This window comes from Phalaenopsis equestris, unplaced genomic scaffold (genome assembly GCF_001263595.1).
Source record: "Phalaenopsis equestris unplaced genomic scaffold, ASM126359v1 Scaffold000488, whole genome shotgun sequence".
In the NCBI taxonomy this organism is placed as follows: domain Eukaryota; kingdom Viridiplantae; phylum Streptophyta; class Magnoliopsida; order Asparagales; family Orchidaceae; genus Phalaenopsis; species Phalaenopsis equestris.
In genome coordinates, this window is record NW_018164928.1 from 456,805 (window position 1) to 478,513 (window position 21,709).

Below are 21,709 nucleotides of genomic sequence, written 5' to 3' on the forward strand. Positions count from 1 at the left end.
GGATAATAGGCAACTCAGCTTTAGGATCAAAGTGAATGGATCATTTTCTAAATTTCATCATATTGTTTTCAATCCACATAAATCTTTTGGCGAAAACACGAGTATAATCTTCATCATTAGCTAATTGTATGAAAATATATTTCCCATCTATAATGTCAACCTTCCACCAACCTTTAAGCTTTAACATTTCAAACTCTCTTCTAATTAATTCTATTTTAGGGATACCATAGGTAAATTTGTCAACAAGAGCTAAACGACAGGAAGAAGCAAGAATAGTAGTTTCATCCTCTGTAACATAAAGCGTTAATTTCCCATTTTTCTTTTGCCTAATTTTTTGATGAAAGAGTAATCACTAGCAAGAACAACTGATTCGTGAAAGCTTTGCGGAAAAAAATTGTTGGAAGGAGGGGCCGAACCACCTCCTCCATCTAATACGACATCAACAAAAGATCGCGCAATCAGTGGCATGGTAAAACAAGGCTAAATAGAAGAGAAGACATAGCAGGAAAGTTCTCACCAAGCGAAGCCGCCATGTATGCCGCCAAGAATGCCAAACCCTAGCAGAGTACATCCTTCCGCCTCCATAGCGCTAAGTCTGATATTATAAATCCTTACTTGCTACTTATCATATGTAAGTATTATATAAGAAAATGATTGTATTAGGGAAGTATCCTTATATATATATATATAGCATACTAAAAAAGCTACTATTCCTGATGGCTTTTCCTCTGCTTTCTATATAAATTCTTGGGATATTGTTAAAAGAGAGGTGGTGGTTGCTATTTAAAGCTACTTTCTGGGGCATGTTCCTGGGATAATTTACTTCTGCTCTTATTGTCCTTATTCTTAAAAGTAATGATAAGATCACTTTGGAGAATTTTAGATCATTATCACTCACTACTGTAATCTCCAAAGTTATTAGTAAAATCATTGTTAATAGATTACAACCCCATCTCTCTCACATTATTGCTGATAATCAATCTGCGTTCATTAAAGGCAGGGATATCACTGACAATATTCTTTTAGCCCAGGAGATGATTGACGAGCTGGACAAAAAATGCAAGAGTGGGAATATGGTCCTTAAGTTGGACATAAAAAAATCTTTGGACACCATAAATTGGGAGTTTGTCATAAACATTTTACGGGCTAAAGGTTTCAAACCTATTTTTTTACCTGATTTTTGCTTCCTTATTCAAAGGTGGCTTGCTAATAACAATTACAGTGTTTTGGTTAATGGTAAAGCTCATGGATTTTTTTCTGCTAGCAGGGGTATTAAACAAGGAGATCCTTTATCCCCTACTATCTTCGTTATTGCTTTTGATTATCTTTTCAGGCTTATTAATAAACTTCAATTAGACCATGCCTACATGCAATTCTCGCATAAATCTAAAACTGGTGTTAGCCATGCCAGTAAACATGCTATTTTGTTCCACAATACCAGTAAACATGCTATTAAGGCCACTATGTCTATTTTGAATGTTTTTCAGAACACTTCTGGCATGATTTTTAATCTAGCTAAATGCTCTCGTTATTTTGGCAAAGATGTTTCTTTAACTACCCAGGTTTGGGCCTCTACCTACACGGGCTGCATGGTTTCTAAGCTTCCTATCAAGTATTTGGGGGTGAATATTATTAGAGGTAGGACTAAACAAATTTAAATGGAGGAGGTGTTTGATAAGGTTAAGCGTAAAATTAATGATTGGCGTAATAACTACTTTTCTAATGGGGTCAGATTACCTTGCTTAAAAGTGTTCTTACTACTCTACCTCTTTACATTATGCATGTGCTTAAGGCTAAAAAAATTAATATGAATCAGCTTGAAATTCTTTTCAATAAATTTTTGTTGCAGGGTGGTAGTGCTGCTAAAATTTGGACTAAATGACAGTATATTTGTAAACCTTATCGTGTTGGTGGTCTTGGTTTTAAATCTCTCAAGCATATTATAGATATCAATATGTGTAAACTTTGGATTAAATTCAGATTGGGAGAGTCTCTTTGGTCTAGATTTATGCATCATAAATATTGTAAAAATACTCATCCTGCCAATGTTAACTGGAAGGTGGGAGATTCCAAGATTTGGAAAGCTATCATTGCTGCTAGGGATACTGCTGCTCAACTTATTTTTTGGGATATTGGTGATGGTAATATCTCCTTCTGGAATGATGATTGGTGTCTTTCCAATATTCTCTTACTTCATCTCCTGGTTATGATGCTAATTTGCTTGTTTCTAATTTATGGATTGGTGAACATTGGAATATACTAAGTTGCAAGAGATTATTGGGGATGTTGCCCCTGTTATTGCTAGCATTCCTATTAAAGTGCATGATAAAAATAAGCCGCATTAGAAGAACAATGACAGTAATTCTGTTACTAAGCTGATTTATTCTCATATGCACACTTTCACTTTGTGTAAATGGCACTCGTATGTCAGGCACAAGATGCTATCACCTTCCATTGCTTTTTTTCTGTGGATGTTTTTTCATAAATTACTCCCTCTTGATGATATTCTTAAGATGAAAGGGTTAAAGCTTGCTTCTTTCTGCTATAATTGTAAACGAGGGGCTGAAAGTTGGAATCACTTTTTTTTATTGCAGTTTTGCTAAAGAAGTTTGGTATATCATAGGTCAATATTTTGACATTAATTGGCCACCTAATTTAACCATTAACTCTGCTATGACTACTTGGCAGAACTTTGATATTGTTTTCTCTAAACATAGCTATTTTCCTGGTGTTGTTTTGTGGTTCATTTGGATGGCTCGTAATAGGCATAAATATGATGGTATTTGTCTCACCCCTTCTACCACTTTTGCTTTTGTTGTGGCTTATTTTAATAAGGCTTTACGTTATTCCTCCCTACATGATGTTTCTCCTATTGTGGGTAGGGTCAGGACACTCATCATGGTTAGACGGGCACCGCCCTCACACAGAAGGATTAAGATTAATGTAGATGGGAGTTTTGCTAGAGAGTACAAGGGTGTAGGTGGGATTTTTAGGGATGATCAGGGGCATTGTTGTTATTTATTTGCTTCTCCATGTATGGCTTCCTCTCCTATTGAGGCTGAAATTATTGTTGTTATTATGGCTTTGAGAACTGTTGTCTCCCTTGATCTGAAAACTCATCTTCTGGAAACTGATTCTGAGATGCTTTTTCATATGCTTACTGCTAAAATTAATTCTCCTTGGTATGCAATAATTTGGTTTAAACGTATTAGGCAATTTATGGAGGAGCAGAATTTAAACATTCTTTTTCTCATTTACTTATAGAGAAGGCAATAAATCTGCTGATTGGCTTGCTAAATAGAGAGTGCGGGGTCCGATTGTTGTCATTAATCCACCCCCCATGTTAGCTAAGTTGATTAAGAGTGATATGGCCGAACCTTACATTTGAGCCTAGTATTGGTTGGCCCTGCACCTACTGTTTTCTTCTTTGGTTGGTTCTTATTGATAGATTTGGTTTTTTTTCTAGCTTTCACAGATTTTCTTGGTCTTTTAAGAATTCTTTTGGTATGGAAGTTATTGGTGGAATTAAAAATTGCTCTCAACGATATGTTCCTTGGCTTCATGGATTTCACACCTGGATGAACGGATGGATACCACGTCTTGCTCTGTCTGCTGCTCTTCGAATACTTCTGTTCTTTTCATGGACGGGGCTTGCTGGAATGATTGGGCACTGTGCTACTTTGCTTTATTATTTGCTTTTGGGTCTCTTAATAGCTGTTTTTGGGTATACTCCTTTGCAGGTACACATCTTTTAAAATTGCTTCATGTATTTTGGTTTTTATTTTTTAGTGAAGTTGTAATGCGGAGACAGAAACCCTATAGATAGTTGGGGATCCTCTATCTCAACATCAAACTCTGTAACTTTTACTTTAATTAACGTGTAAGAAGCCACAAGTTGCTCTTTTTATCAAAAAATAAATATTATATATATATATATATATATATATAATGTATAGAATTTTATATTCTCGTTGTTACCGCATAACTATTTATTGAACCATGTTTTGCCTGCTGAATCACACTCAAGTAATTAAGTTAGTACATAAGAGCAAAAAAAGCTACATAGAAAAGGGAAAAAAACGCAAGAAGGGGAAGGGGATGTTATATTTGCTTCATAGGGAGGCTGTTTTCACCCTTTAAGTAAAGGGACTAACTTTTTGCTGACTCCATGAGCCCAATTATATTCTAAATTTGTTTCCATAATAATTATATTCTAAATTTGTTTCCATAATAACAAATAGATGTTGGATAATTCTAATGTGTTCTTCTAAGTGTTTCAAGAAATATTTCAGACCTAGGAAGCTTTGCTAAGCTTGTTGAGTCAAAATCATTTGAATTAGATAGTTTCGAGAAGTTCTTAGGTTGTCATTGCATGAATTTAGCTTATTACCAACGGTCAAATGCCGTCGGTAATAATGTAAAAAACATAAGAAATATAATTATCAACGGCTTAGCGACGACTAGTATATAGCTAACATTCTCGATAATAAATGACAGTATGCATTGAGTTTGGGGACCGGGAATCTTGTTGTATAAATGGTCAGACTTTGTCACAGTTTATCAGGATATACAATGCGGTTGCACGAATCTCCTTATTGCTTAGATATTGTGTGTCATGTCCTCCCTGATAACTCACCTAATATTTGATATACGGATAATTCTGGTTGTCGGGGCATGTCACCTAAAATATGAACTCTTTGACGGTCTTGATCATAATAATATGAGCAAAAAGTTATCATCTCCTACAATAGATATGTTTTGCAAATCGATGCCTCGTGATGTGCTTTATTCTTAACTACTTTTTTATTTTATTTAAAAATCTGTAACACATAAGTTTTACATTGAATATAGTGGTCATTTATTGAATATAAAGGGTGAAGCCATCCACATATAACCCAAGTCTAACATTGCGTAGTTCAGCTACAAATTCTGGGTAAGTACTGTCAAAATGTCTCCATGCCCGCCATGTGACAGAAGACTCATAGAGTTAGCATCAACATATCCAGTATTGTGGCAAGTCATGTGTGAGGCTGTACACATGGAAGCGAACAATATTTAAAGTCGGGGTATGAGAAAAATAAAAATAAAAATAAGAATAAAAGCATGTATGGATTATTTTTCTGATTTTATTCTTTCTCCCCCTTTGTTTGAATATTTCCACATCACAAAATCGACAAGTCATCTCAACTGTATCGGCCTCGTAATATATCATGCACCAACTAACATAACAATTGATCTTCTCGCATCGTAACCTTAACTATGAAAACAACTTTTTCATTTTATATGGGAGCATCCGACACTAAATTTTTTGTAGGGTTAATCTCTTTCAATTAATTTGCTGCCAGATTGAATGATTCTCTAGACATGTTAAAATCAGATTTGATGGTCATCATTTTAAGTGCCACTGATAACAATGTATGTGTGGTGCTCATAAATGTTGTTGTGAAGCATTCAGTAAGCCATAAAACTATTGTATTTCATTATTTGGTGTTTCAACTTCGTGTTAAAAAACTCCCAATAAATTGAGCTCCCTGAGCATCATGATCCATTTCTTCATAAGTGTCAAGAGTAGCACAACTTGCCGAGGCACCCATTGTTCAAGTTGAACTTCAGTTATTTGTCACCAAGCGTAGTCCAATACCAATAATAAGGTTTGGATTCCTTACAGTAAAAATCCAATTTAACTTATTTGGGTGACAGATGTTCTTTAACTTTGTGTTTCGTACAAGGACTCTAGAACTTTCTCTTACAGTAGATGAGCAGCTGTGATGCCACCTACACGAATTCTACAACGCCACTCAAGAACTCATTTGTGAGACTTTTTTGCCTTGGATATAATATGTTGTACATCCAAGTTAATAAATTATATATATACATCTGCAACATAGTTTTACGAGTCAGTGCACTACTACGAAAATAAAAAAATAGTCAATACTTACAGTAATAAGTCAACATTACTTGGTCAACCAACCAACTGCAAGCAACCAACTTGAATTTTACTGATAACAAACTCATCTATATCACCGCACTTAAACAAGACCCATTGGCCTCCTCTAATTCAACCAACAAACATTAATTCAACCGATAACATCCCTATTTTTGTCACCCTCACTTCGAACATTTGACGGATCGATGCATTCCTCTAATTCAACGAACCAACTTAAATTCTACTAATAACATCCCCATCTATATCACCATCATTTTGAACAATAGGCACGATTGTGGCATTCCTCCACTTTAACCAACCAACATGAATTCCAGTAAAACATCCCCTTCTATATTATCATCAACTTGGACAAGACTCGATGCATATATTGCTTTACTTCAACCAACCAACTTGAATTTTACTAATAAGAAAATACATACCACTCAATACTTCTGTATTTACATAGCTAGCCCCTTCACTTCAACTTTTATGAAAATTTCATACATACCACTCAATGCTTATGTATATACATAGCAAACACCTTAGCTTCATTTTTTATTAGGATATTCATACATACCATTCAATTCTTATGTATATACATACCTAGCACCTAAACTTCAACTTTTACATACCACCACATTATATACATCACATACCTAACACATAAACTTCAACTTTTATATAACTAAATAAAAATTTAAATGACAACAATTTAAAGGCGAAAATGAAATTACCTTCCTAAATGTTTTCTGATTGGAGCGTAGCGGAAGGATATTGAGAACTATGAGAGTTTTGGTAGTCTCTGTAAGTCGAGTGCCATTGTTACCTTCCCAGCTGAGCTTGCTAGCCTTAATGGTGACTGTATCGAGACAGACAATGGTTTTGAGTGAAGCCACAAGGGTGAGAGAAAGGAGAGAAGGAAAGCAGAGAGTGAGGGATTCAAGAAGGCGGGAGGAAAACATAGCTCAGAGAGGAAATAAATGAAATTTAGGCATGAAAGATGAAAATATTATGTCATTTGTGTTAGATTTCCGCCGGATTTGTGTCTCACTTAGTTCGACGCTAACACATAAATGTTTTGTGTCGCATAATCTAACGCAAATACGATGTAAAAACCACCACTACTCTAAACAAAGTTTTATTATTTTCAGAGTAATTTCTCCAATGAATTTTCTGACACAAATCAACAAAAATCCCAACGTAATTATTAAAAAAATTATTATTCACCGATCACCACTCGCAAATCTAACACTAATATTTGCTTTGAAAAATTGCGACACAAATGTTAGATGCTAATATTGGCTTCTTCTGTAGTGTGTGCTGCCCCTTATGTAGCTAACGAAGCTCCTCAGTCGTAGAAGTGACACGCCGAACAAGTTTGTCATGCTCAGATGATGACAACCTCAAGCACTAAATAGATCCGGAATGATCGACCTCAAACGCAATACCCTTAGTGCCAATGTCATATACCCTTCTATTCTTCTTCCTAGCAACCTGCCTCTAAATCTCATAGTCAGAGTGCTCTGGAGCAGACTGACTATTACTACTACTAGCGGCTATCAAGCTTTGAGTATGACTCTTGCTTTGCATTTCCCAAATATACTGCAGTCATCAGATATAATTAAAACCAATAAATAATTAACGTTTTATATTAAAAATGTAACTAAACTATAGAAAATCATTTTTTTTTGTTTACTTTTATAGACACACTGAGATAGGATGGTCACCCATTATTGCCTCCCCGTGCGCTGGTACATCCAGACATGCAACTCCGTAGTGGTGAGTGGTCGACCAAGTTCTTATGCCTGTGGACATGAAAAAATTGTAAGCATCAAGTACTCGCATCATTAAATTGTTCGAGTCTTGAGTGAATCTTATAAAATTTTGATAGCGCTTTTTGTGTGGGGCCAATCATGTAATGTGGAGTGCGAGACCTCTAACTCCCTTGATCCTCTAGTTCTGCTAAGTTCATGTCCATCATCCTCTGATACGCCATAGTGGCCTATAATCTAAACAACTCCACTCATTTCTTTTTCCCAATCTAGATTGATCACTCTCCCTTTCTACGTGCAGTCAAACATATGACGTAGTCGATGCCTGACGTGATCCTCATAATTGTGAGTGGTGCTCAGGCCTCCAGGAGAAGGGACCCTATAAAATAATTAGTATGTAAGTTTAGAAATGCAACTTTGTTTACCTTCACGTGTGATGTGAAGATGATGAGAATGCGGCGGGACTTCGGCAAATACACAACACAAACTTTTCTAGACTCTCCTTTTCTAGTTTATTTCTAGATTGATAAAGAGATGGACAGTAGAGAGGGAAATAGGAAGTGCGGTGCGAGTTCGGTTTGTGATGCTTGTTTAGACCAATGAAGTATAGGGGTTGCGGCTTGGACGAGAGTTGAGGAGACATGCTGGATGGCGACGTTCATGAATTGCGAAAGGGAGTCGTGAATTGGGAAAGGGAGTCGCTCGGTTTTGTATAGGGACTAGGAATGTAAGAGAGTTCTTATAGCTACGATGAGGCTAGAGCGAAGCTGACAGAATGAGGAGGTTGGATTTGCATGAAAGATCCGAAGCAAGCGGGACATTGCGGGCTGGCGCACGATGCGTGGGTTGTTTCCCTCTTGCATGGGTCTCTTTTATGTTATTTAGATCTTTGCTTGTATAATTTCAGCCCTCCAGATGGATCTACATTGTCTGTTTTTCTATCGGCATCATTTGGATGGCTTAGACAATGACTGAGATGAGCAGAGCAAGCATGAAAGCGAACATATTAATATTTAGCTTAACTTCCATGATTTTGCATGATCTTATTGCTGTCTCTAATTTATAATATGATAGAATTCAAACTGAGCTGAAGGAGTGTTTAAATTGTCTTAGCCATACACAAAAGTCAGAAAGAAACCACCTATGATGCACTAAGGAGTCTTAGGTATAAAAATGGGCTCTATGAGTTAAGGAGAAAGCTAAGGAGATATATGTCGACCCTATTAATGTGTGTGTGACATATATATATATATATAGAGAGAGAGAGAGAGAGAGAGAGAGAGAGAGAGAGAGAGAGAGAGAGAGAGAGAGAGAGAGAGAGAGAGAGAGATCAACCATAATAACAATGAGATCAACAATTCAGTCATCATTGACTATTGGAGAAAAAGCCTAGCTAATTCACAGCACATGTAAAGAATATGATCATACAACACAAGATTATAAGGATTAAAATCAATCTTTAAAAAAGAGGGAGTCAACTCACTTTGTTATTCATTCATATCAGAAATACACAACTTTTTAGTCATAAAATCACATGGGATGACTAAAACAGTATTTATTCGTGCATGTGGGCAAAGTTACGATAGAAACCAGCAGCTAAATATTGGCAAATGTAATATTGCGAGTAGTGACAGCCGGAGTCGGTGCAGCATTCAGGAAGAGAAACGGCGAAGTCTCATCTCTAATGGAACAACTCTTAAGAATAATAAAGCATCCTTTCAGGTCTCCACAAGAAGACTCTAAAGCACCGTACGCAGCATCCAAACATTTGAGGCACACCGGTCCTTGGAGATCTGATGTGCACTTTGCCATTCCATGGATGGTAATTGTCTTGTTGTTTTTGAGATCATTGCTCTCAATCTCCCCCCACCCAAACTTCCTGCTTTCTCCACTTGATGCCGCCAATCCTAGTACAATAAATAGCTCTTTCAATACCTTCTTGAACGCCTGCGGATCCGCCATCTTATTCGTCGATGCCCACACACCGAGCAGGTTCGTATCCATCTGCCCGATGAAGTTGGTGGTGCTGTAGCGAAGAGAGCACTGTTGGTACCAAATGCGTGATTCAGTCGTCTTCGCGCATGATGTTCGTATCTCTTGTCCGGCGGCGATGATGCATGCGGAGCAGTCTTGGCCGCTGATGTCTCCTCGACACTCCGCAGTACCGTAGACGGTGTCGTTACCGGAGCCGTAGGTGCAGTTGGCGAAGCCAATATCAGCAGTTCTTGTCACCAGGTCGAGAATGACACTGTTGACATTGCCTTGCAACGCGCCATTGTTTGCGGAGGTGTTTCCACATTCTTTGGCGATTAAATCGGCACCGTGGGCGATGGACGCAACGGAGAGGAGGAGAAAGAAGAGGAAGAAGAGCTGGTTTGAGAAAGCCATATATCACTTATCTCCACCAGCTGTAATTAGCTTATTATGAATTCAGCTATGCTTCCTTAAGCTTTCCTATATTGAGATAACAAGGTGACATAGCTATATATATTGATTTATAGTGAAGGTTCTAATTAACAGTGCCAGCAGAACTGCTGCCATATGTTAACCAGGCAATTAGATAAGAGATTGAATTGGTGGCTAGTGGCATATGTTTGATAACTCTTGCTCTTTTCCGAATTAATAAATTGGGACGGCAGTTGGACATCCGTGGCTAGTGGCATATGTTTGAGCCTCTTCGGATTCGGAACTGGTTTTATACGGGGCATTTTCAAACATACCACACTTTTCCTTAGTATTTTTATATTTAACCCCAAAACATTCATATTTACATGCATACTCAAATTTGTAACATGACATCAAAATTCCATCAATATAATTAGTTTAAAGTGAAATACCAAGTATAAATTTATGGCAGCAAGGTGATATATGTGTAAATATCAATTTTTTATTATTGGATTTGTAAATACATAAGAGTTGTATATTGTGTGTGTGTGTGTGTGTATATATATATATATATATATTACATCTATAAATATTATAGCATCTCTAAAGTTTGTCAATCATCGTTTTCTTATGTTGTACTTTTCACAATCCATTGCTCTAATATCCTAAGAGAGTTCAATCAAAAACTCAAATATAATTATTAAGATTATATGAACGAGCCAAAAGAACCAAATGGAGGAGTAGTTCCATGAGATTCAACTATACTAGTATGTAGGCAAAACAATTTCAGTAAAGTGCATAGAAGTGCTAAGGCTAGTTGAAATAATATAAATCAAATTGACTCATTCAAATTTAATTAAATAATAATAAATATAAGTTAATTCAAAGTGACTGATTCTACCATTTGAATTGGCATAACAAAAGATAAGATAGTTAATTAACATAGAAAATTTACTTGATTTATGTACTCAACCAATACTTTTGAACATATTTAAGTTCTTGGCACCATCTATTAGCACTTAATTAATCAAGTTTGAGCTCAAATTTATGAGTTAAAGCTAGCTCATTTGTTATAGAAAAGAGAAGGTGATTTTAATTCAAATTATTGCTTTGATAAAATGATTAGAATAATAAGAAAATAGATGAAAATATTTATAAGAAAATTTATTTTATTTAAGAATAAAAGATATATATTTTTCAATTATCTTTCAGAATATTATACTTTAACCATTTAATTTTAATATATGTGAATATTTAGTCATGATATTTAAGATTGATCGCTACTAATTTAAGATTTATTCAATGGTGAATAATAAATACAATAATTTGGACAACAATTTGATGGAGTCTCCCAGACTATCACCTTTACATACATAACTCAATTTAAACTTATTTTTTTTAACACGGTGGTTGACCTACTTTAAGATTAATTCATTCACATTTAATTTTTCAAAATGATAATTATAAAATTCAAAGTTTTGTAAAATTTGGCTTTTTTTCTATCATATGTAATTATTATAGAAGGAGTTGATTGTATTATTGAAGAATTCATTAACAAAAGTAAGAAAATAGGATGGGGAGTAAATGAGAGTGCAAAGAGATGCCATATGAGATAAAAGAAAAATGTTTTCTCATGTAATAATATACTTTGTTATTACCATCTAGCTAGCTATTAGTTCCTATTTGTCCTCATGTCAAGGGCACACTTTTTTTTAATGTTGGTGATAGAGTGAGGTTATAAAATACATTATGGCTATGTAGTTTGATATTAAAAAGTTTGTTGACTTACAGGGCTATGACCCTTGGAGAACTAGGATGCATGTTAGACTTGTCTAGTAGGTATTTATAAATGCACTCATGAAGCATGGGAAGGTACATAAAATTATAAGTGAAAAGGACAAGACAAAGATGAATTAAAAGACAATTGGATAGGAACTTCAAAAATGTTTTTGAGGACATGGTTGCATGAGATTTGTTACCCAAGTTAGTCATTATACATGACCTAAAGTCTCTCCCATAAAATAGTAGTAAAAATCTTATTTTATTTGTATGTACGAAAGTATGTCTATTAAATTACAAGGTTGTGAAAATCGTATTGGACATCAATAATATTGTAATTTAAGACAACAATTTTGAATATTTTGAATATTTAAATTATTTTAATATAAATTAAATAATAAAATAATGATTTAGTAATATTATTTTTATTGATTCAACAAATAATATTGTAATTTAAGACAACAATTTTGAATATTTTGAATATTTAAATTATTTTAATATAAATTAAATAATAAAATAATGATTTAGTAATATTATTTTTATTGATTCAACAAATAATATTGTAATTTAAGACAACAATTTTGAATATTTTAAACAATATCGTAAATAAAAAAATTTAAGACAATCATATTTTATCTTTTTTTATATAAATATTTAATTTGTGGTCATTTGTTCAAAATCAATTGGCTAAATTCGAAACATATTTGAATTGGAAGCTTCTTTAAAAATGGTATTGGTTCATTGGTTTAACCCCTGTTCTGACCTTTTCAATCCTGATTCTGATCGGTTCAATGCATAAATGATTCAAAGCTCGGATCAAGCTGTTGAATGATCGATTCACAATTGAACTGGTTCAACAGGTCTGCGCGGTTTAATTTTTAGAACCATGCAATTTGAATTATTGGCTTATCAAGCTAAACTCAGTAGTCATCTATAAGTCTAACCCAAAATAAATCATGAATCAGCATGACTCGTTTGCTGTACAACTAGCAGATATAAGCATGCAAATGTCCAAAACTTCTTACGATTTTCATCTTATTTATTACTTCATTCACTTTTTAAATCATCTCATTTGCCCATCAAACATATGGTGGTAGTACAAGTTATAACTTAGGGCCCGTTTGGGGCAGCTTATAAGTGCGCACAGCGTTTTTAAAACGCCGCCGTACCGTTTGGTTCGCGCGTTTCACCTGCTTATCTGAAACTGCATTTGAGTTTTTACAATAAACGCAGACCGCGAGCCGAACCCTCGGCCAGCCCGCGGGCCGCGTTTCGGGATAAGCAGCTTATCCTGAAACGCACAAACTGCCCCAAACACACTCTTAATAGTGCAATTTTTTTGCAATATTTAAATTAATGTTTTGTGCTCAACCTGTGTGTTTACAATAAAAAGTTACATACATTTCACGTTGCTAATTAATGAAAATTTGGTGTATATTCTGAAATTTTGTTGATAATACTTTTGAATTTAGATGTATTCTTAATCATGACTTAATGCCAACAAATAGAATGTTAAGATTCATCGGGTTTTATAGAAGTAGCAGTGATGATTCTAAAATTAATTTGGAAAAAATTACATATATACCACTTCGTTCCTAAGTGTTTACATATCTAACATCAAACCTTCAGTTGTTTTTTTAGTTATGAAGATTGATAAGACAATATTATTTTCTTATTAGATCATTGATAACATATATTGAAAATAATTTTATGATGAGTTTTGATGTGGAATAAATTATTAATAATTTCAATGTAATGAAGATATTGTTTGCATGATTTATATATATATATGCTCATAATGATTATATTTAAAGAGGTATTTTATTTTATAATTTATTCCTCAAGCCTCCCTTCCCTTGGATTAGTTCTCTCCTTCGTAGTATCTGTGAACTCTACACCGAGATACATCGAAGGACTAACTTGCTCTCTATTGCCCTTTAAAGAGAGAGCAATAGAGAGCAATAAAGAGAGAGCAATTAGTTCTAGAAATTATAATTTATTCCTCAAGCCTCTCTTCCCTTGGTGCTATTGTGATGTGCTTCATACTAATCTCTATCTTGTAGAAATTTAGTTAGGCCCTTTTATTTTCAAATATAATTGATAGAACTAAGTTAAGACATGTATATGTGATTATGAGGAGCACTATCGATACCTTACAAAGCCTGGAGGACCCGTACTATGAAGGATGAACCCGCTTGAAAATGGTGGATGAAAGTAAACAATAGGCCATTTCCATAATTCTAGGGTTTGAACTGGGTGACATATGGGCAGAGCTCACATGGCCTTCTTCTTTTCTTTCTGGGTGTATAATAGAACTCGGTCACACTAGCTGATTATCTTTTATTTAATTTTTCTTTGTATTTGTGCTATTTTTGTGCTTGTAATTTACTTTGATTGGCTAAGAAAATACATATTTTTCTTAACTTTTTTTTTCTGTGTAATGTGCCTAGGACTAGCCTTGTTAATATCATTAGGCTATAGTTTCTGCCCAGCGTAAACAACTTAACAATATTGTGTTAATCTAGTTGTCTCTAGAAATTGTTTATGTATTTTTGCACATTTTTCATGTGGATTAGGAAGTTTTGAAAACCGTTTTGTGGTTAGGTGGTTAGGAAAACCGTTAAGTGGTTAGTTAGTTTTATTTTCAAAAAAATGTGATGTATTTGCTTATAAATTAAACCAGAAAATGTAGAGGGTGGGTGAACTACTAAATAAAATTCCTCTATTTTTGTTGGCGTCTAAAGTTTGGTTTTGAAAACCAACAAACAAATGGAACTAAATTTTAAAAATACAACTCAAAATAAAAATAAAATCATAACCCACAAGTTAAGCAATTAAAATCAACTTGAAACCATAGAAATTTTGGCTCTCTCCTTATTTTTTTGTCTTTCACCCATTGCTCGTTATGATCATCACCTATATCGAGGAAATCTATGATTTGCATATGATTGGCTTTAAATTAACTTTCCATGCATGCACGCATGTATAGCTTGCATATCCAAGGTCATGAATCAAAAAAGAAAAAATATATCGAGTCAAACTAATTAAAAAATAGAGCAAAAACATTTGCAAGGCTACTTGATCTTCTTGATCCAGTTGAAATACTTATTTCTAAAAAAACTAATAGCCTACCAACTCCTTGCATGAAGATGACATAAACTCATGATTTTGATGTGCATGTGAAGTTAGTTGATAGCCCTATATAAGTGGGATTGTAAGCCCCAAAGTGTCAAGTTGAAATATTTCACTCCTTGGTGCTTTTATTTCGTAGATTAGGTTCGACCATTTGACTCATATATGTAAAGTTCACTTTAGTTTATGGTCTGAGATGGTTATGTTGACATTTCTTTCGTTTTTAGGATTCTAAAACCTAAATCCTTAAAGAACTAAGCAATAACAATCTGAATAAAACTAAATAAGTCATAAGGATTAAAATCATGGCCTTAGTCATAGACACATCATTCATAACCAAAAACATCAACCGGTCGCTTGATTAAATAAATCATAAAAACAGAACTATTACAATAAATATTTATTGTACCGCCAATAAATCATGCATGCATGCGGCAGAGATGGGAACACAAACCACAAAGAAAAAGTTAAACAAAACCACCAAATCAAATGTTGCTGTATGTAATATTGCGAATATTGGCGGTAGGACTTGGTGCTGCATTTACGAAGAGAAACGGCATACTCTCATGTCTAATCTCACAGCTCTTCAGGATAATATAGGCTCCCTCCCTTTCTTCTTTTATAATATTGAACGCAGCACCCAAACACGCCGCGCATGTCGATTCGTCCAGGTCCCATGTGCAGTGTGCCATTCCATAAACGGTAGTTACTTCCTCCCCGTTTGTGAGTTTACTCCGACTCTCCATCTCCCCCCACACAAACTTCCGGTTCTCTCCACTTGTTGATGCAGCCACCGTTAACACTGAAAAAAATTCTTTTAATATTTTCTTGAACCCCTGCGGATCCTTCGTCGCAACTGCGGAGCGCCACACACCGAGTAGGGTCGTGTCCGCCTGCCCCAAGAAGTTGGTGGTGCTATAGCGAAAAGAGCACTGCTGGTACCAAATGTGTGATTCGTTCGCATTCGCGCATGTTGTACGTATCTCTTGTCCGGCAGCGATGATGCATGCGGTGCAGTCTTGGCCGGTGATGTCTCCTCGACACTCCGCGGTGCCGTAAACGGTGTCGTAGCCGGAGCCGTAGGTGGAGTTGCCGAAGCCAGCGGAGGAAGTCTTTGTCACCAAGTCGAGAATGATGCTGTTGATGTTGGCCTGCAAGGCGTCATTGTTGGTAATGTTTGATCCACATTCTTTGGCGATGAAATCGGCGCCGTGGATGAAGGAAGCAAGGGAGAGGAGAAGAAGGAAGAAGAAGAAGAAGAGATGGTTTGAGAAAGCCATGGAGCACTTATCTCCACCAGCTATAATTGTAGCTTATTATGAATTCAATTGAGCTTGTTAAGCTTCTTGTACTGATATCTATATTTATATATTGAAGGTTCTAATTAAAAAATGCATGCCCGCAGTACTGCTGCCATATGCTAACCAGGCGATCAAAGATTGACTGGTGATAACTCATTTTCCTCCTCATTAAAAAATAGGGACGGCATGCAATTTGAGCCGCTTTTGATTTGATTTAGTATATATGGGGGATTTACATACATCCCACACACTTCTAATGTATTTACATATCTAACAACTAAACATTCAAATTTACATGCATACCACACAAATCTGTAACATCACAATAAAATGCATGCATTTTTATCTTCTTAAAATCGAATTACATTATTTCAAACATCAAGGGTTAGAAATGTAAATACATAAGAATTGCATATATATATATATATATATATGAAATCATGTTAAAAATATATATATTATACTAGTAAAGAGCCAAACTGGATTAAACAATATAATAAAATTGCTTGAGCTAGTTGAAATAATCAACTCAAATTTACCCATTTGCTTTTAATTGCATAATTGAAAGCAGCAATTAAGACAATTCAAGCTGATCGATTCTGCCATTTGAATTGTTGAGAAATAAGATAAGAACATTAACATGGAAAGTTAATTTAGTTGATAACTGGACTCAACCAATTCCTTTGAACATTTTTAATTTGTTGGCACCATCTCGTGTCGAGTTGAACTCAAGTCAGCTTTTATGAGCTCATGTAGCTATTGTAGATGATTATAATTCAATTTTGTAAGTATCATAAATTATTAGAAAAATAAGAAATTAGATGCAATATAATAAAATTTATTATATATAACAATAAAATAAATAGTTTTTAAAATATTACAACGATTAAATTTTAATATATGTTAAGATTCAACCTTGATATTTAAGCTAGCAAGCTACTAATTTAAGACTCGTTCATAATTAATTTTTCGAAGTTTTGTCAACCACATAATTCAAGGCTATTTTAATTCTTACTTGTTACCTAACATATGTAAGCATTACATAAGAAGAGAATTATATCATTGAAGCATCTGGAAAAGGATATTAATTTATTTAATAAAACTTCTTTATATATATATATATAATACATATAGCCCCTAGCCCAACAACATTTATAGACCAACAATCATAACACAAAACACAATATAACTACACACATATGGTCTAACACAATATAAAATCGCATAAAAATAACCACAAATGACGTGATGACAAGCACAATGAATAAAATCATGATAATTATAATAACAAATACAAAAGTGTCTCAAGAAAGAAAGTCTTGGAAATTATACGTTCTCCAACCTCAGTGAGTCAAGCAGTGAATTGGGCATCAATATATTATTCTCATTGAACGGTGCGAAACACCATATATAACTAACCCTATGAAGTCTCACCAAAAAACCTTCCTGGACTCTGTCCGGATGTTAAGCTTTTAGTGGTCAGGTTGGCGGTTTCTGCATATCTAACACATAAAATTTGATATATACACTATAACATGTTCGTATTATAAATTTATGTATGAAAAAATGTATTTCACTTTGAAAAAAAATAATAAGGATTTTATTTTATGTGTTGTTATAGATTTGAGTTGTATGTATATAAATATGAACGTTTAGGTGTTAGACATATAAATTCTTAAGAATTGTGTGGTATGTTTGAAAATGCCCCATATATAACTGAGTCAACATCTAAAGAGGCTCAAATTGCATGCCGTTCCAATTTATTAATTCGGAGAAGAGAAAGAATAAGTTTTTACCAATTCAATCTTTTATCTAATTGCCTGGTTAACACATGGCAGCAGTACGGCGGCATTGTTAATTAGAACCTTCACTACAAATCAATATATATAGCTATGTCACCTTGTTATCTCAATATAGGAAAGCTTAAGGAAGCATAGCTGAATTCATAATAAGCTAATTACAGCTGGTGGAGATAAGTGATATATGGCTTTCTCAAACCAGCTCTTCTTCCTCTTCTTTCTCCTCCTCTCCGTTGCGTCCATCGCCCACGGTGCCGATTTAATCGCCAAAGAATGTGGAAACACCTCCGCAAACAATGGCGCGTTGCAAGGCAATGTCAACAGTGTCATTCTCGACCTGGTGACAAGAACTGCTGATATTGGCTTCGCCAACTGCACCTTCGGTTCCGGCAACGACACCGTCTACGGCACCGCGGAGTGCCGAGGAGACATAAACGGCCAAGATTGCTCTGCATGCATCATCGCTGCCGGACAAGAGATACGAACATCATGCGCGAATACGACTGAATCACGCATTTGGTACCAACAGTGCTCTCTTCGCTACAGCACCACCAACTTCATCGGGCAGATGGATACGAACGTGCTCGGTGTGTGGACATCGACGGATAAGATGGAGGATCCGCAGACGTTCAAGAAGGTATTGAAAGAGCTATTTATTGGGGTAGGATTGGCGGCATCAAGTGGAGACAGCAGGAAGTTTGGGTGGGGGGAGATTGAGAGCAATGATCTCAAAAACAACGACACAATTACCATCCATGGAATGGCACATTGCACGTCAGATCTCCAAGGACCGGAGTGCCTCAAAGGTTTGGATGCGGCGTACGGTGTTTTAGAGTCTTCTTGTGGAGACCTGAGAGGATGCTATGTTATATTTAAGAGTTATGCCATTAGATATCAGGATTCGCCGTTTCTCTTCCTAAAGGCTGCACCGACTCCGGCTGTCACTACTCGCAATATTACATTTGCCAATATTTAGCTGCTGGTTTCTATCGTAACTTTGCCCACATGCACGAATAAATACTGTTTTAGTCATCCCATGTGATTTTATGACTAAAAAATTATGTATTTCTGATGTGAATGATTAATAAAGTGAGTTGATTACCTTTTTTTAAAGATTGATTTTAGTCCTTATAATCTTATGTTGATTGACCATATTCTTTACATATGTTGTGAATTAGCCAGGCAGCCTAGGCTTTCTCCAGTTGTCAATGATGAGTGAATTGTTGATCTATCTTATTTACATATATATATATATATATATATATATATAGATATCACACACACATTAATAAGGTGGGCATGCAATCAAATTTAATATATACATACAGTTTTTATGCATCAAATTTAACTTGACTCGATATATATTTTTTTTATTTAAAATCATGGATATGCAAGCTATACATTTATGCGTGCGTGGAAAGTTGATTTAAGACCAATCATATATGAATAATAGATTTCCCTAATAAATGTGGTGATCATCACAGTCATATCGCCTATTGTCGGTATAATGGGTGAAGTACAATAAATAAGGAGAGAATAAAAGTTTTTAAGATTTCTCATTGAATATTTTAGTTGTTTAACTTTTGGAATACTTTTTTATTATTTTGAGTTGTATTTTAAATATAGTGTCATTTTTATACATTAGAAAAGCATTAGCAAGAATTTTGAAGAGATTCAAGAGACTTATAGATGAAGACATGCAGTCGAGAATGCCTATATACCGACGGGAGACTAAAAGACTCATTACTAAAAGATTAAAGGACTTGACCAAGTACACCCCCTAAAATAGGGCCAAAAGCCGATTGAATGTAGACCGCTCAAACCCATGATAAAGATTAGTTAGGCCAAGAGATGGCGTCAACTAACTCAAGTCAAGCCGAAGAGAAACCCACGGGAAAGAGCTCACGGTGAGGGGGCTGATCAGAATCAGAATCAACCATGATGTACTCCAAGACACCACAAAAGACACTTCTGTTAAAGGGTGAGCTATCTATCAAATTATTGTGATTCATTTCTATCTGACAACCTAGTCTCCTCATGGCGATAGGAGTTCCTCGCCTAGGGATCAATAGTCAACAATCAGTAGTAGAGCAGCCGACCGACATATTGAATCAAACCGGTCGAGCTAAGTCCATCTGAAACGAAAACCATCAAAAGCTGGCTGACAACTCCAACTTAGCACAGTTGGATGACCGGTCCTTGTCGAACCAAGGCCGGCTAATCTCAAGTCGACTGAATAGTAGTTTTTTCGAGTCAAAGGCGTACAATTATAAAATACCTAACATACCTTATATTGCTCATGACCTCCTCGCTGTTGGGAACTCAGGGACCGTTGGTCAAAATTGCTGAATAGGTTTTGTCGGTGTGGCCATCTGCATTCGAGCGCGGTCACGCCACTGTAGCATTCATCACAAATGGAGGCCCAGCGTGGTCAAGACTAACACCCCGAGTAATTGTGTCGGACACTCGGTTTGGTGGGCATCGCCACGACACCTTTAGGCATGGTCAAGTCGATCGATGAACTTGAGCACCTCTTTAAAGTTGGGTCTGGCCACACCCCAAATGCAAAGTAATTATGCCAAAAACTCTATTTGGCCGGTGTGGTCAGACCGAAAGCAATTTATTTGAGCTCTTTGGAGAGGTTTTGGTGTGGCCACAACCAGTTTAGGCATGGTCATACCACATAAAATTTAAGCCTCCTAACATGCTTGCTAAGGGAGTTATGAGCCTCAAGAGGCCTCTCGAGGATCAGATATCAGCAAATATGATTTTGAGACCTTCATAAAGGTCATGAGCGCATCTTAAGAGAGCTCGAGAGGACTAACTATCTATGTTTGAAATCTATTTATTTGGACTTTAGGCTTCAGGTACAAACACAGCGTGGGGTAACTTCATTGATGATCTGCATCTTGTATCAGCCAGATATAGCCCTCAGCCACATGAACAAACATCAATGCAGAGGATGTCAGAGGCAATGCTGGTTTGAGAAAAATCGATTAGGGACGCAACTATGATGGTTTAGACCCCGATTATAGTGATGTGTCACTCTATGAGGATGTCTCGTATGTGTCGCAAAAAAAATGGGTTCCAATAGCGACCGAGTTTCAATATATATCCCAAAAGAAAAGAAACACAACATGCGAGCTCTACCATTATGTAACCTAGTACAAATCTTATAATTAAGGAAAGACCTACAAGTTCTTCTCATTCTCTATTTTCAAGTGGGTATCATCTTTCATGGTACGGATTCTCCAGGCTTTATAAGATATCACTCAACAGTAGTCCGTCCTCTTTTAACCTAATTTCATTAGCCCTAACCTAGTTCTATGAATTACATTTAAAAATAAAAGACCTAACTAAGTTTCTACAAGAAAAATTAGTATACAACATACCACACAAGCAACATGTATAGCAAAAACATATGGACTTCGCACTCTCAGACACCAAACCTCATGTCATATTAGCAAAAAAAATTATTTTAAAATTTAATTTTATTTATGCTCTTACCCTCACTCAACATGATCTTCTATAGAAAATAATAAGTAGGCTAAAAATATCATCCTAACGTCTATTCTAAGCAAACATTAATCAATCTAGCGCCCATCTACAACAGCA

At 35.5% G+C, this 21,709-nt stretch overlaps 3 protein-coding genes across 3 annotated transcripts; 1 reads left to right on the plus strand and 2 right to left on the minus strand.

The window, feature by feature from the left end:
• Window positions 1-9,294: 9,294 nt before the first annotated feature.
• LOC110028055 (cysteine-rich repeat secretory protein 55-like) lies at window positions 9,295-10,141 on the minus strand. Its single transcript, XM_020729756.1, has one exon. The coding sequence runs from the start codon at window positions 10,084-10,086 to the stop codon at window positions 9,295-9,297; it is 792 nt and encodes a 263-aa protein (XP_020585415.1). The 5' UTR covers window positions 10,087-10,141.
• A 5,338-nt stretch (window positions 10,142-15,479) lies between these two features.
• Window positions 15,480-16,274, minus strand: LOC110028056 (cysteine-rich repeat secretory protein 55-like). The gene has a single exon (XM_020729757.1). It carries the CDS (start codon window positions 16,272-16,274, stop codon window positions 15,480-15,482), a length of 795 nt encoding a protein of 264 aa, XP_020585416.1.
• A 1,949-nt stretch (window positions 16,275-18,223) lies between these two features.
• On the plus strand, window positions 18,224-19,070 carry LOC110028057 (cysteine-rich repeat secretory protein 55-like). Its single transcript, XM_020729758.1, has one exon. The coding sequence runs from the start codon at window positions 18,279-18,281 to the stop codon at window positions 19,068-19,070; it is 792 nt and encodes a 263-aa protein (XP_020585417.1). The 5' UTR covers window positions 18,224-18,278.
• Window positions 19,071-21,709: the final 2,639 nt, after the last annotated feature.